The 15,001-nt window shown below is 34.9% G+C and overlaps 3 protein-coding genes across 3 annotated transcripts in view; 2 read left to right on the top strand and 1 right to left on the bottom strand.

The window, feature by feature from the left end:
- The first annotated feature begins 499 nt into the window (after positions 1–499).
- Positions 500–1,631, top strand: LOC108759870 (cytochrome c oxidase assembly protein COX19). Its single transcript, XM_018505532.1, has one exon. The coding sequence runs from the start codon at positions 773–775 to the stop codon at positions 1,034–1,036; it is 264 nt and encodes an 87-aa protein (XP_018361034.1). The 5' UTR covers positions 500–772; the 3' UTR covers positions 1,037–1,631.
- Ppcdc (phosphopantothenoylcysteine decarboxylase) lies at positions 1,630–2,700 on the top strand. The gene is made up of 2 exons (XM_018505531.1): positions 1,630–2,055; positions 2,446–2,700. Exons 1-2 carry the CDS (start codon positions 1,630–1,632, stop codon positions 2,608–2,610), a joined length of 591 nt encoding a protein of 196 aa, XP_018361033.1. The 3' UTR covers positions 2,611–2,700.
- Positions 2,701–3,322: 622 nt separating this feature from the next.
- Mmp2 (Matrix metalloproteinase 2) overlaps positions 3,323–15,001 on the bottom strand; it is a 188,325-nt gene continuing 176,646 nt past the window's right edge. Inside the window, exons 8-12 of the mRNA XM_018505661.1 lie at positions 7,337–7,734; positions 6,589–6,887; positions 6,232–6,335; positions 5,630–5,897; positions 3,323–5,157 (exon numbers count right to left, since the gene is read on the bottom strand). Of these exons, the coding sequence (XP_018361163.1) occupies positions 5,638–5,897; positions 6,232–6,335; positions 6,589–6,887; positions 7,337–7,734 (1,061 nt within the window). The 3' untranslated portion in view covers positions 3,323–5,157; positions 5,630–5,637. The remainder of the gene's footprint in view (positions 5,158–5,629; positions 5,898–6,231; positions 6,336–6,588; positions 6,888–7,336; positions 7,735–15,001) is intronic.

The raw sequence follows: 15,001 nt of genomic DNA on the forward strand, positions 1-15,001 counted from the left end.
ATATTATTATAATATATTATATATTATTATATATTATATAATATATTATTATATTATAATTATATTAATAATAATAATAATAATTATTATTATTTTTATTTAATACTTTAATTATTATTGTAAAGTATTAAAAAGGTTTGATAAATTTCGATTCTCAACACACGCAGCGCTTGTGCACTTTGTAGTCCTGTGCCATTCTGGTAGATCTAATGAAAGTGATCTAGGAAGACTTACGATTGGTCTAATTGCGCATTCAGCAAATTCCGTTCAATGGGACATAGAAAAATACATTTTAGCGGAACGGAATCAGCGGAATAAAGTCACGACCAATTACGAACGTTCCGCCAATTCCGCATTGCGCCAATTCTGCACCATGAGACCGCACCATTACTGTCATTTTTTGTAAAAGGTAATTCATGTTGCTACAGAAATAGATAGAAGATTCAAAGTTACCGCAAATTCTGTATTCCTAGTCACGTGGGTCGCGTTTAGTTCACCATCTCAAGGGCCAGAAGAGACAGACGGCGCTGAAAATCCTGTCGTTCTCTAGGGGTGACGGGCGACAGGGGCGTTCGTCGATGAATTTGGTTAGGCGTGGGGTGGCGTGGGGGGAGCGACGGAGAAGTGTGGATCGTTGTGGATCTGGATCACGGTCAGCCAAGATGGCGAACCGCCGTGGAGGCTGAAGAGACCTTACTCGTTCCAAGTGTTCATCGTACGAGGTGTTCGCGCATTCTCGTATGATTTCAGCGCGTCCGTGAAGTGGCGTAGTATGTCCTCGTACACGTTCTCGCAGAGGCTGTTCACGCCAACGCCGCCGGAGCGCGGCAGCTTCCCGCTGGACCATGAGGGCCATTGCAAAAGCACCATGATCAGGTACATGCGCTGCCTGTCTGAAAATCGCCATCAGAACACGATGTGTCGCGACATCGCCAAGGAGTACCTCGGCTGCCGCATGGACCACGACTTGATGACGCGCGAGGATTGGTCCAAGCTCGGCTTCACCGATGAGATCAAGGGTGCCAAGGAAACGTAACGTCGATATCGGTCACGAGATAGCAGATACCCTAAGAAAGGAGGGGTCATATCCTTATCGTCGTTGTCATTGTTGTCGTCTTGAGTCTCTTCGAGTGCCTGGTACACTTTGTCTAATCGGTGCTCTTGGAACTGTCGATGTAAATAAGATGCCATTACGATAATTCAGTGATTCAGTGTGTTCAAACGATTATACGCACTGCCAGCCAGGTGTAACAAGGACTTCCTCTCAGAGTTGAGAAAAAGTAACAATAAGGACAATAGATTAAAAAAAAAGACCAAGAGGAGAGAAAGAGAGAGAGAGAACTGAACAATATTAAAAACTCGTGTATCTACCTTTTATTTTCATAAGAAAGAAAATTAAAAGTTTGGTTACATTACCCGATACTCATTGGATCGGTCTTCTTGAGCTTTAACGTAAAGGCATTCTTGTAGCTTGTTATGCGATTGGATTGTGTTGCAACCCAAGTGGCCTAAGAGAATAAATATCCCTTAAATAGAGAGTTCTAATATTTATTACGTTGAAAAAACTAAGAGTCTATCAGGCTTCGTGCAGGTTGATATAGAACAGAAGGTAACACAAAGGTAAAGAAAATGGCGAGTTCCTCCAGGAAAAGAGTATTGGTAGGTTGCACTGGTAGTGTGGCTACGATCAAGCTGCCCCAGCTGGTGGAAATGCTGCGACAGAATAATCTGGAGGTGAGAGTAGTTGTGACGGAGAGAGCTAAACATTTCCTGAAGGATGCTCAGCTGCCATCCGATATCCAGGTCTTATCCGACACAGTAGAGTGGGCTGCCTGGCAGGATCGTGGTGATCCAGTGCTGCACATAGATCTGGTGAAATGGGCGGATGTATTCGTGATAGCGCCGTTGGATGCTAACACCTTGGGCAAGATGGCCAGTGGCATATGCGACAATATTGTTACCTGCGTGGCACGCGCATGGGATCCTTCTAAGCCACTCCTCTTCTGTCCGGCAATGAACACCAGGATGTGGGAACATCCAGTTACAATGCCTCAAGTAAGATGGAAAGAATAGAATTTCAATATATTGAAAATTAAGCTAAAAGAAGACAGTGTCAAGAATATATTCTTTAAAACAGCTAAATAGATAAAATACATGATCCTGTTTATATTAACTTTTGATGTAAAAGGAACAATAATTGCATATGTATACTATTTATTTAAATTGAATTAAATTTAATTTTCAATTTGAAATGAAATTTGAATTTAGATGAAATTTTTTGAAAACCAAAAATTTTATTAAAACAATGAAAGTATTTAAAAAGTTTTAGTAAACAGATGTAGAAAACAGCAATTAACGATCAACATAATTAAATTTGTTCTGTCTTCTTATGTGTAGTTTTTTTTTTTTTAATAATAAAAACAGTTATTTTATTTTTTTGTTCAGGTATCGCTGCTCAAATCCTGGGGCTATAAAGAAGTGCACTGCGTATCCAAGACGTTGATGTGTGGTGACGTGGGCATGGGCGCAATGGCCGAAGTAGACACGATCGTGCGGTTCACTCTGCGAGCCTTGAATCCCTGGATGGATCAGTCGGATTTGTGTCCCTAGCAGCGGCTGAGATCGGCCTCCTCGTGCGAGCCTCGTCGACGACCTCGCGAGTATCGATGAAGCTCTGTCACGTCGAGAGCGCGATTTCCAAAGAGATTTCCAAAGACGCGCTATGGTGCGATTCGAACATACGCTTAATAAAATATACGCCAATGTCGCTTATCTTTAACAAAAAATTGGGACGAGCCTAAGACCCCAATATGTTGGGCCGCATATGGATTATATAATCAAGAGTTTACGTTTATCAGTGAAAATATCTATAATTTTTTTGTTATATTGTTCATCGAGAATTTTATTCTTTTGCTGTTGTAGGATGAACCATCACATTATCGTGAAATCATTGTTAGTTAGAACTTAAGCTACGCAAATAGCGAAATTTGAATTTGAACGCATCATGGTCGTCATATCCTTTGCTCAACCTGGAATAAATCAACCGCGAGGAACAAACAAAATAATCATATTTCATCTGTCCAGTTGGTGTAATGCAATGTATAATAATGCTGTAAAGAGAAGGAAAAAAATTCTGTTGACATATCCTAAAGTTGATCCGCTGAAATGTACAATGCTTTTGTTAAATATATGAACAATATATATATATATATATATAAATGACAAATATACCAGGTGTTCCTGCTTTCTTCAGCTTGATATTTTTCAATAATGCGTATATAAAGCTATACTGGAAATTTTTTACAGCATATTGAGTTGAATGTGTTTAATAAAATCACTTTATTTTCGTATATACACAAATAAAGCACGAACTGACAATATATAAAATACGTATAAAGCATATAATCGCCACATTACATTAATTTTCTCTTAAGTTTGGAATAAACAGAGGATTGGAGTTTTCGCCTCGTAGTAGAACTTGCGAGACGCATCACTTCAATGCGTTTGCTTCTCCGTAACAAAGATATACTCAACTAGAAGACAAAATTGTCGAGTTAATCGAAAAAACAAATACAATATCATTTATTCCGTTTGTCTTCGTTTTGATGCTGCGCGCTTTACGGACATATAGTACAATACACTCTGCAATACGCGCGAGAGAGAGACTTATATACTATTACATAATTATATATAACGTTCATATATATATATACAGAGGTGTATGTCGGGAATACAAATACTATAAACTTCGCAGAGAAAATTCGCGATACGCGATATTAAAGTTTCAGTCAATTTCTTTTTTACAAAAATTTTATTAGCAATCACCTTCACCGTTTACTTACAATTTTTTATTAATTAAATTCTCTTAGTTACTGAAGCTTTAGTATTTATAAAATTCCGTCGAACTGAGATCCACTCAAGATTAAATGTGGAGTGAGATTTCATTATTTATTTTCACTCTTGAGACCTCTATTCGCTTAAAAATCTCATGCCGGGAAAAATCAGCTTAAAACAAATCAGGAAGTACGCTCGCAAAGTTTATGCAAAATATCTCAGATACACTGACGCTGTATATAAATCTGCGAAATTAATTCTGTTCTACTTCCTTGATATTACACTAACTACTTGATCGCGCGCGGTATATAAATATCACAGTTTACAAAACTGGTGACACTGCGTTTTGCCCGTGTCCTCTTTTGCTAAATTATACGGTATCAATAATTAATACAATATTTATATAAAATGTGTTTTGTCGGAATCGACTAATTTTATCGTTTTGAGATTATCGATTCGACAGTCCAACTAATAAGCGCATGACGATTTATAGGAGGACGTGATCACGGAATTTTTTGGTCCTTGGAAGGGATATATATGACTGAGGATCCCTATCTCGATTTATAAATCTGTAAAAAGAGTATCGAAAAACATTGGATGGATTTTCGGCAGTGATAAATTGTTCATAAATTATCGCAAAATTGTTTGTAAAATACTCTCAAAGGAATCTCGTTTCCTTTCGTATCTTCGAGGACCCGTCGCTCATCCGTTATGCGATATAAAAAAGTTACGTCTTAAGTTAATTACTTTGTATGTAAATGCGGTCATGTAAAATGCAGTATACAAAAATATGTTCCTGCGCAGCGTGATGGCGCGGTCTATTCCAGGATTGATGATATGGACCTAAGTCACGTTCTTTGTAAGAGAAAATTAAATGTCAATACAATTTTATCATTGACGTAAAAAATAAGTAAAAGATATACAGAAAAAATTTTTCCTCGTAATATCATATATTTTAAAATGTTATAATTCATCGCTATTTCATATATCTTCTTTGAAAACGTAGCTTCGTGACTTAGTTCGATATCATTCTTGGAGCTTCGTTTGTACTGCTATCGCGATCTCTCCATCGGAAGGCTCAACAATGAGATCGATTCCGATAGCTGTGATCCATCCGTGCCGCAGGCATTCCTTTGAAACTCCAACCGATATATACGAACAGTTGGTCTTCCATCTCCGGTGTTTGCCGATCTGTCGACGTCCGCGCTTTAAGAATCCGGTTGACTTTCTGGTATTCGTATTTCGCACGAGAAATTCCCATATATGAGGTACAAAATGCTCTTCGTTGCACATCAGCTGGAAGGGACATGTACGTTATATAATCTGAAAGAAGATAGAAAAACATGACAGCTGCTGTTCTCTGACTTTTAAAATGCTTGATTTAAACGCATTTAAAATTTAACTGCTAATGTTTACTCGGACCATGTGAAATTTTGTAAAACTTTATAAATGGAATGATATATAATTCCATTTATACACAATTATATATAAATGAAGTTACAAATATGAGAGAGAGAGAGAGAGAGAGAGAGAGAGAGAGAGAGAGATACTCGGCTCGGTGTTAAATTATTTAAAAACTTGTATTAAATTCTATATCTCATTAATTATTTTTATACTAACTGTATAACATTTATAGGTATAACTTTCACTTTATAATGATTACATATTTCATGACATCTTAAATTCTGAATTAATACCTATTTAATACTAATCAACGTTGTTAGAAATATCTTAAAGCTTCTTCTTTAATACCACTCTTTAAAAATTAACGAATGCAATAGCAATAAATAATTACCTCTATTTTTACACGTATATTATCCTCATGACGAAACTCGCTACGACCATGGCAAATATCGACATGATTTCTTCCGTGGCGACAGTAGCGGAAGCCGAAACAATGCTCGACTTCCTAGGCAGGTTAGTCTCGATGTCGTTAGTCTCCACTTCCGGTGGCGAACAACCCATCCAGACCGGCGCCGATAATTTTTGTTTTTCGTGCGCAACCCTCATTCTGAGATCGTCAAACTCCCAAAAACCTTTGCCTTTGAAGAAGTACGTCTTGCCTGTCGAAAAGAAGGAAGCATTACGATAGAAAGTCGATAGACAAAGTTACACATAGAGAATTATTTATAAAACGTTAGAAGAATCAATAAGAATTGAAATAAAAGTTGTGTAAAATATTAAGAAACTGTATATGTATAGTTGCTTATTATCTATTATGTTGAAAAAATATAGATTATTTCTATATTAAAAATATATTATACTTGGCGTTAAAAGTAATTTAAATTTATTCATATATAAATATATATAATAAATTGTCCGAATAACATAAATATTTAAATAATTGTATTTATAATAAAGTTATTTTTTTCGTGAATGTCAGCTTTTGAAATTTACCATTTTTCCATTGGAAAACGGCATCGATGTCATTGCCAACGCCAGCGAACATGCTCATATCTCTGGGATAATCGAGTTCTACATAATTAACAGATTCGTCGAACCTGTGAAGCAGAAGATTAAATTGGAGAATTAAATTTTATTTATACGGATTAAAAAGAGTAGAAGTTCAACAGGAATCGGATTACAAGTGCACAAATTTTATTTTATGTCCGGAGAGACATGGAACGCATTTCAGTTCAGATTATTTTTCATTTAATATCGGATAAAAATTGTACCGGAATTGATGAGTTTAGAATTATAATGAACTCTAAGTAATAATAAGTGAGAGAGTACAAATTCGACTTGAGAAATCACCTCCAATACATGGAGCCGCTGAAGAAGTAGGTCCTGCCGTTATGGCCCCACACCATGGCGCCGTCAATCTTCTCCAAGGAAGCTGGCAACCCCAGATATGTTAGTGGTTTTGGATAACCCGGTTCCAAATTGTTGGCATTGAAGACGTAGTATTCGCGACCAATGAAGAAGACTATTTTCTTATCCGGTCGCTCGTACACGGCATCCACATGATCGATGCCCGATGGCAGATTGAATAACCTCGTGATCTCCGCCGGATATCCTTCATAGATCCCGTGATCGCCTATTCGCCATAGATACTGCAATGCGGATTCAAGCAAAGAGAATTCCTTAGTATACAGATTCCAACTTTATTAAATATTTATCTTCCTCAGAAATTATAAGAAAATTTGTTGCACGTATAATTTGATTGAATTGTAAAATACAAAATATATTATATAAATGTGTATAAGTGTGTATATGTAATAATTAATTACTTTAAACGTAATATTTTGATTTTAAATATTGACAAAGTAGATATACAAATATATCATGAATTATTTTATTTTATGCTCGGAAATTAAAAAGATAAGATATAAAATGCTAGGCGCACATTCTTTTGCCCTTAGGAAGTAGATATCGAGATTCTTTTCCTTGCGATAAAGCGAAATAATATAGCGCTTAAAAGGCTCATTATCATATCGTTCTAAGATACAGCAAATTTTTTCATAATTTTTTATTATTTTTTTTTTTAAATTTGGTTGCTTACTCGTCCTTTGAAGATGAAAACCTCTCTGCGGATGATGCTGATGGCGTCGTAACTTGTGTCGCACTTGTCGGGCACGTCGTCCCGCTGTGGTGGAGTCCACCGATGTCTAAACCTCGGCGTAGGCCTCATCGTTGTCGTTGTCGTCGTCGTCGTCGACCATGTCGTGTGATGTCGATGGGGTTTGTGTGGCCGATAGTCAGGTTTCTGTGGGTAACGACCTGGTTGTCGAGGCCTACCGTCGTCCGGATAGTGATTGGGCCTGGTGGGTCTCGTCCTCCAAGGCCTATATGTCGTCGTTGTCGTCGTCGTTGTTGTAGTTGTTGGGGGTGGCGGTGGAGGTTGCTCTGGTGGCAGTGGTCCACCTGGTATATTGCCCCACAGTTTGCCTTCAGGAGCTCCTGAAAAATAATTTTGTTCGTTCATTTCGTTTCTGTTCTCTTTTGTTCGTTTAATTTGTAAGTCTGCCAAATTAAAATTCGTAAGCGTGCGATATTAATCTATTTGAAATAATTGGTAATTAAAAACATAATTAATTTATTCAGCAGAATTCATTGGAATATTTTTTTCGTTAACGATAGCACATCGGGACACGTAGAATGAAAATTGACTGAAGAAGATTATAAATTACTAATTAATTTATTTAAAATCTCAAGCATAATACATGATTATACTATAAAAAATATGATATATATTTTTTTTAAATTGAGGAATGTAAATGCAGCTATAACGTAAAAATCTCGTTAATTATTTTAATTTTACGTTCATATTTTATAATAAATAATAAAAATTACTCTCAAGTATACGTTCAACAGTAAGTATAATAGTCTTATAATATTCTGTTGCAAAATCACAACGCAACATATATCTATAAGAGTTAATATAACGCAGTGCTGCATAAATTTGCTGCAAGCACGAAATTAATGCGGAGGAGTCTCCGTTTTTTCAAGAGAATTTTCTGAGATGGTACGGTCTGTAAATGCAATACAACCAGCGTTACTTATCAACACGAATATACCGACGTATTTGAGCCCGATTCATTTGGAAAAGATGAGCACGCGAATACTCTAATGCAAAAGCATGCAAAAAGAGCTGATTCCGCTCTTCGCTCTTTAATCCGCGCGCGATGAATTCATCCCGTCGCCTTTCAAGTCGATCGATCCTTCTCCCATGAAAAGAAATTATTCCAGATCGATATTAGACAATTTGTAACAAACCGTGTCTGTAAAAAGCGCAGCCATTAAAAGGAAAAAGAAATAAACTCATCGTCGGACATTGTACTTGCATAATTACAGCAATATTATGCGGAGAAATCCTTTAATCAGCAGATGCATCGTTTTTTTTCGTCCATTACTACTGAAAAGAACGTTATTAAAAGAATATAAAAATTTATATAATACAAATAATACATAAATTTTTATATTCTTTTATTACTACTATTATTAATACTACTATTAATAATATTATATTATATAATACAAATACATGTAAAATCTTGAAATATCAAATCTCGCAAAATTTATTTTTTGGAACGCACAGTATTTGGCAATTGTTAAAAAAAAAAGAAACAGTGCAAAATATCGTATATATTAAAGCAATCGAGAAAGAATAATTTACTTTAAGCACCAATTTCTCTCATTGCGATTGGCCTGAAGTATCATTAATTGCCGTGAGAGTTTAGTTTGCCTATTTGCGATCGAAACTATTTGTTAACTTCAGGCGGGTACATTTTTCCTTTCCCAATGAACGTCCGTGCACTTCCGATGAGCATCGCAGACCGATTAAATAGAATACGTTTGCAATTCGTCGAGGGGCTATTGACTCTCTCACTAATATGTACGAACATTATTTTATTTTATATTGATCATGAAGAGGAGGCACGGCGAAGCAGAGAGGGCTATTAAAATACCTCTTCGCGTATATACCTCTTCACAGATTGATTTTGTGCCGACCTACTCCCAAAAATTGAATTTTCTGATATCACATATACAAACGTATTATATGACAACCGTATCAATATTTTTATTACTTTCATAATTTTCTTTTTCGCTTCTTATTAACGAACAAGATATGATTACATCAATTCGTTTAACCGTCGCGGGCTTAAATAGCGATTCGAAATGCCATAATAATTCCAACTATATCCCAATCGATGTTTGATTTCACGATTGACGTGTATTCGATTTCACGACAGACAAACGCGATGGGAAAATCATACAATGTGACAGATTAACGTTTAAAGTCCGCATATAATCAACCGTTGAAATGAACGATATGCACTAATACAATACAATACTTTAATTTTATATTAAAAGAAATAGTTTTAAAAATGAGGAAAAAAGAGTCGATCAGTCTCCCGTGCATGGATTCGGTTATATCTTTGATATTTGAAGCAAAATATTGTGGATAATAATGTTAGATTAATCAGTGGTGTGCACAGTGACAAATGTAATACCATATATCCAGGGCTGACATATATTTGAAATACAGTACTTTAATTTGAAAAACAGTATTTGCAAGACAAATTGTATTTTGTATTATGCATTTCAACGGAACACACGCAAATATTTTGTACCTATTTTGTATTTCATGAGAGCACATAAAAGTATTTTGTATTTTATATTTCAGTATTAATAACAAAAGATTAAAAGCATTTAATATTTTGTATTTCAAATACTAAGATTGACAATCAATGTTATTATTATTTGAATTACAAAGTATAAAAAGCTCAAAATTGTATTTTAATTACAAAATAATATTTTCATGTGATCCGCTGAAATATAAAATACAAAATGTGCTTGTATTGCAAAAAACTGTGTTTTAAATAAGAGTATTTCAAATATATTCCCAGCCCTACAGATATCTTTATATTTACTGTCAAGTATATTTAAAGAAAATAAAAGATACGAAACATTTACACGTAAACACGTGAATCACGTTCGCGTTGCATTGGAGGAAAAAACATCACCGATAGAAGTACATATTTCACGATATCGAATTGCCATCGTGGAGCAATAAGCTTCTTGATGACAAATGCGCAAGGTTGAAATTCGGTTTTTATCGTGATCACGTGTGTGCGATGCGTTTTATATTTCTCCGTCCTTTCCTTTCCGACATGTTATATTAGCGCGGGCAAATCGCTCGTTAATTCCGCTTGGCCGCGACCAGCCAACAACAGGAGTGCGTTCGGATATTCACTGCCAGTGCTGAAATTATACAGTAAACTATAGATTTTCGGTACTGGCAGTAAATATCGGAATGCACCCCAGATTGACAGAATTGGTGAAATTACGAGTGAGTTCGCGAGCCAGATCTTCTATGTAACATGAATGCAGACACACAGCAACGGATTCACTCCATTTCCTCCCCATGTTACGTGTACAGCATTACATGTATACCAACGCGTACAAAATTTACGTTATCGATCGTTCATGTGAAATGACATTAAATGTAACTCATATCAGAGGATGCCGATTGGATGGATGAAGCAATAAACGCATTTTACACCGTAAATACGCGAGTTAAATGTAAGTGAAATAAATGAAACGGCAAACGACAGAAGAATTAAATATCATTTTAGTTTTACATTCTTACCTTGGTTATAACCTATATTGTTAATTAAATATCATTTTGCACGACCTATAATTTACGCGAAAGAATTGAATTTTAAGTACGATTGTAATTTTATAAAGATGTAATTTTAAATACATAGAAAAAGTTTACGTATGTGAAAAGAAAATATGTTAAGAGAAAATAATGTACTACATAAAATTATAAAATTCTATCTCATGTAGGTCGTCCCAAATTAAGTACTCTTTTTATATATTAATATAAACTTAATATTGATATCTCCTGTGTAAAATAATAATTTATATTAAAGAAAAACTATGAGATATTATAACCTAAAAATATCATTATATAAAAAGATTTCATCGCGTAACCTTTATACTGTATTTATCATTTAAAAGAATTTAATAAAACCATAATACATGCAACAAAAAATCAGTAATAATAAAATTATAATAAAAAGACGAAACGATATAATAATTTTGAAACGTTTCTCAAATATTGAGGAACATAACAAGGAATTAAAAAATACTCAAATGTAAGAAAAATTTTCTAATTCCCACAAGTCTTTTTATGCAAATTCTTTTGAAATATAATTGTTGGGAAGAGAGGATGCGAGTGTTTTATGTCCAGAAGAATGTAGTTTAAAAGTCGAATTTCAACCCTTTTTGTTAGCAATTGACATGTCCTGTGTGCTATTTGCATAGAAATTTGTACGAGAAATCGGCCGGGACTTATCGAATAGTACGAGAACGCGATAGCTCGCATGATGTAGCTGCACGATTCTGCAGTCAAATGATAATTAATATTCGCCAGTGACCTACCAATTAGCGTAATCTAGACTGTGCAAGATAGAGAGAGAGAGAAAGAGAGACAGATAGAATGAGGAAACCACCAGTTCCTGAACATCGAATCTAATCTCGACTCTCGACCGTCGATGCAATTACAATGACGCGCTCGATAATTGCCACTGCCTTCGTACTCTCCAATATTCTGACTTTCTCTCTCTCTCTCTCTCTCTCTCTCTCTCTCTCTCTCTCTCTCTCGATTTCTAATTCTCCCTTATCGGCCGCAAGCAATCTTTTCGTCACGCCGAGTAATTTCCGATTATAATAAAGAAGTTAGCCACCTTCCCCTCCCTCCGTCGTCGCCGTTTACCTCAAACTTTATTACGTTAATTTGAGTAAAGATAAAGCTATTTTCGCGAAACTAGGAAAACGATATTCAACCCGTAGATATTAAATTTTTTAATTTTTAAGCATTTTCGGATATGACGTGAGATATCCACAATTTCAAATTTAATCTTACGTAAAACGAAATTCTTGTTTAATAATTTAATTTAAGCAAATATATGGAGCGGACATATGTGTTACCTGTAATTTTTAATTTAGTTTTTATCCCGTGAGCACGGCACCTGATATTTATAATTTTATTCTCGAGGGAAGGAAGAGAGAATCACTGCAGGTTTTATTTCCACAGTATACGAAGCACCTTATTCTCTAAAAGCCGCATTCGAGCGAATCTGAACGGACGTGCGTTAACGCAGCAGAGGAGAAGCTATGATTTCCCGAAGTCAAATATGACCTAGACGCGGCGACGAATCTATAAATTTGGCGCCAGTTAGAAGATAAACGGACGGGAAACACAGTAACGATAATGATTATGTTGCGAACGTACACGATATAAACGAATATAATGCAGTGATGTCGTTTAAGAATGTATCTTTATTAAGCCTTGACGTAGTTTTCTTCCAGCTTTATACTGGAAGGAATGTTTTCGCCCAGCTTGAAAGTAACGCCAAAATTTATTGCCACGAGTGCGCACGAAGTATATTGCGCGTGTAATAAAAATAAAGGAAAACAACGTTCTCTCTTTATGGCATCATAAGCTCGCTACGAGTTAACTAATGTAAAAATAAATACTATTTTAATACTTCTATTCAATACGGCTCAAAACGCTTTCGGACAAATGTTTTCCGTTTTTTCTCGAGCTTGAATAAATTATTACTGAATCTATAATTACTATCGTCGCAATATCGCGCGTTTCATATTCTAAATTATAGCTGAATTTATATAGCATTACCCGTAATTTTCAAGTATTTTAATGATATCAGAGAGAGAGAGAGAGAGAGAGAGAGAGAGAGAGAGAGAAGTAAATTCGAGATTACGGCCAGTATTTATATCGGTTCTTAAATTTAAGACTGTGTCTTAAGTATAGAATTAAGATTATAAATCAATCCCCCCCAAATCCCTATAAGCATTTTAAGACATTGTTTAAGACGATCTTAAAATAAGAGTTAAATATGTTAACCTAGGAATGCAATGAATAAAACCGGAAATAATTGGTATAAATAAAGGCAAGCATTTCATGCTCAGATTCGAATGGCAGGTACGAATATGAGATGCATCTCCATCGATACAAACATTCCGGGAGCTTTCGCAAGAGCAATTTATGTATAACAAATTAATTTAAAACACGGTTAAATAATCCGATAAACTCGTTGAAAATTAATGAAATAAAAATAGTTAAAAAGAAAGCGAAAGAACACACAAGAGGAATAAAACGGATTTTATTAAATCGAACGATTTGATATGTTAATAAAGCAATACAGAGCGAACACATTTCATACGTACGTCACGTAATTTAATATTGACGGTAAGTCGAAAGATTGAAAGGAATTCGTCGAAGAAAGCGAATCTTTTTTTTCTCACGGTCGTGGATTGAAAAGTTGGAGAGAGCTTTGCGGGTAACGTGCTTCAGCAGAAGACGCGAGCTTATGCACGAACGTAAAGAAGAAAAATGTATTTTGGTCCGTCCTTCATTATCCCTGACAAAGGCACTTTCGTTCGTTCCACGGGAAGTGGTTTTATCGCATTGATTCACTGGGCCCTTCGTTTACTTCCTGGAATTTCTCGCGGGAAATACAGGATGGACTGGAAAAATCTGCGGATTGCAGCTCGATAGTTTAAGGACTTACGAGATTAAATTTTGAAATTTAATCCGCCGCTGGTCGAAACGATTATATCGCAACTAATACAGTGCAATTCGATTCTTTCCAACCTTTTTGTATTTATGAAAGTAAAGCAAAAATAAATGCGAAATTGAAAAAAAAACTATGTTAAAAAGAGGAACTTTTTGAAAACATGTAGGTACGTTAGAATCAGTTAATAAATTATTAATGGTAGCAATTATATTTGAACTTATTTATACATATTTATACATATAAACGTAATTTTATTATATTAAAAAAAAAAACTTTTTAACGATACAATAATTATAATCTCATAATTATGATTTCTTAGAGTTTTATGTGATTTATTAAATGGGCAGTTATTTTAGATTTTTTTTATAGATTTTTATAATTATTCTTAAATAATTTCAGCTATAATTATCCTAATTTTACATCTCATTACGCTTCACTTTAATATAATTTTTCAAATTTCTATCTATAATATATTATATAAATTTACGTATAATTTATTTCATTAATTTTTACACATTATAAAAATTTTCATTTAAAACAAAAATGACACAATTTCTAAGATTCCCAATCGCTATAATCCAATAGATGCGCAATCAATGGAATTGTTGTTGAATACCGTTTGCTTCAAAGAAGAAGAAGAGGAATATATCTCAAAGAGCGGAGAGAAAATGAAGATGGAAGCCTCGGGCCAATCAAGTTGATAGATCATCAAGCCCTTTCGTCAAATAGAGCAATCGAGAAGAAAAGGGAAAGAAAGAAAGAAAGAGACAGAGAAAGAGAAAGAGAAAAATATTGTGGTTTGTTTGCTATGAGAAAACTATTGTAGCTCGGGTCTGATTTATGGTGCTTTGATGAAGTGGTAAAAATATCTGTTCTCACGATTTCGTCGATATTCCCTTCATAAATCGATTTCGTGAAATCGTGGTTCAATTCTTTGGGGATATACGATTGCGAATACGATGTAAATTTTTCGCGAAAATATTCCCAGTAAAAGAAATTTTTTCTCAAAAATATCTACACTGTTAGAAATGTTCTTAAATTTTATTAACTTTTAATGTACATTGGTGAATAAAGTTTAATTTCTCTGTAACTGAAAGGACTATTAATGCACATGTTAA

Source organism: Trachymyrmex cornetzi, unplaced genomic scaffold, assembly GCF_001594075.2.
Source record: "Trachymyrmex cornetzi isolate Tcor2-1 unplaced genomic scaffold, Tcor1.1 scaffold21, whole genome shotgun sequence".
Lineage (NCBI taxonomy): Eukaryota > Metazoa > Arthropoda > Insecta > Hymenoptera > Formicidae > Trachymyrmex > Trachymyrmex cornetzi.

Coding starts and splice junctions, on each gene's coding strand:
- LOC108759870 (XM_018505532.1), top strand. CDS start 773: ATGTCCTCGTACACGTTCTCGCAGAGGCTGTTCACGCCAACGCCGCCG.
- Ppcdc (XM_018505531.1), top strand. CDS start 1,630: ATGGCGAGTTCCTCCAGGAAAAGAGTATTGGTAGGTTGCACTGGTAGT. Junction 2,056..2,445: donor ATCCAGTTACAATGCCTCAA/GTAAGATGGAAA, acceptor TTTTTTGTTCAG/GTATCGCTGCTCAAATCCTG.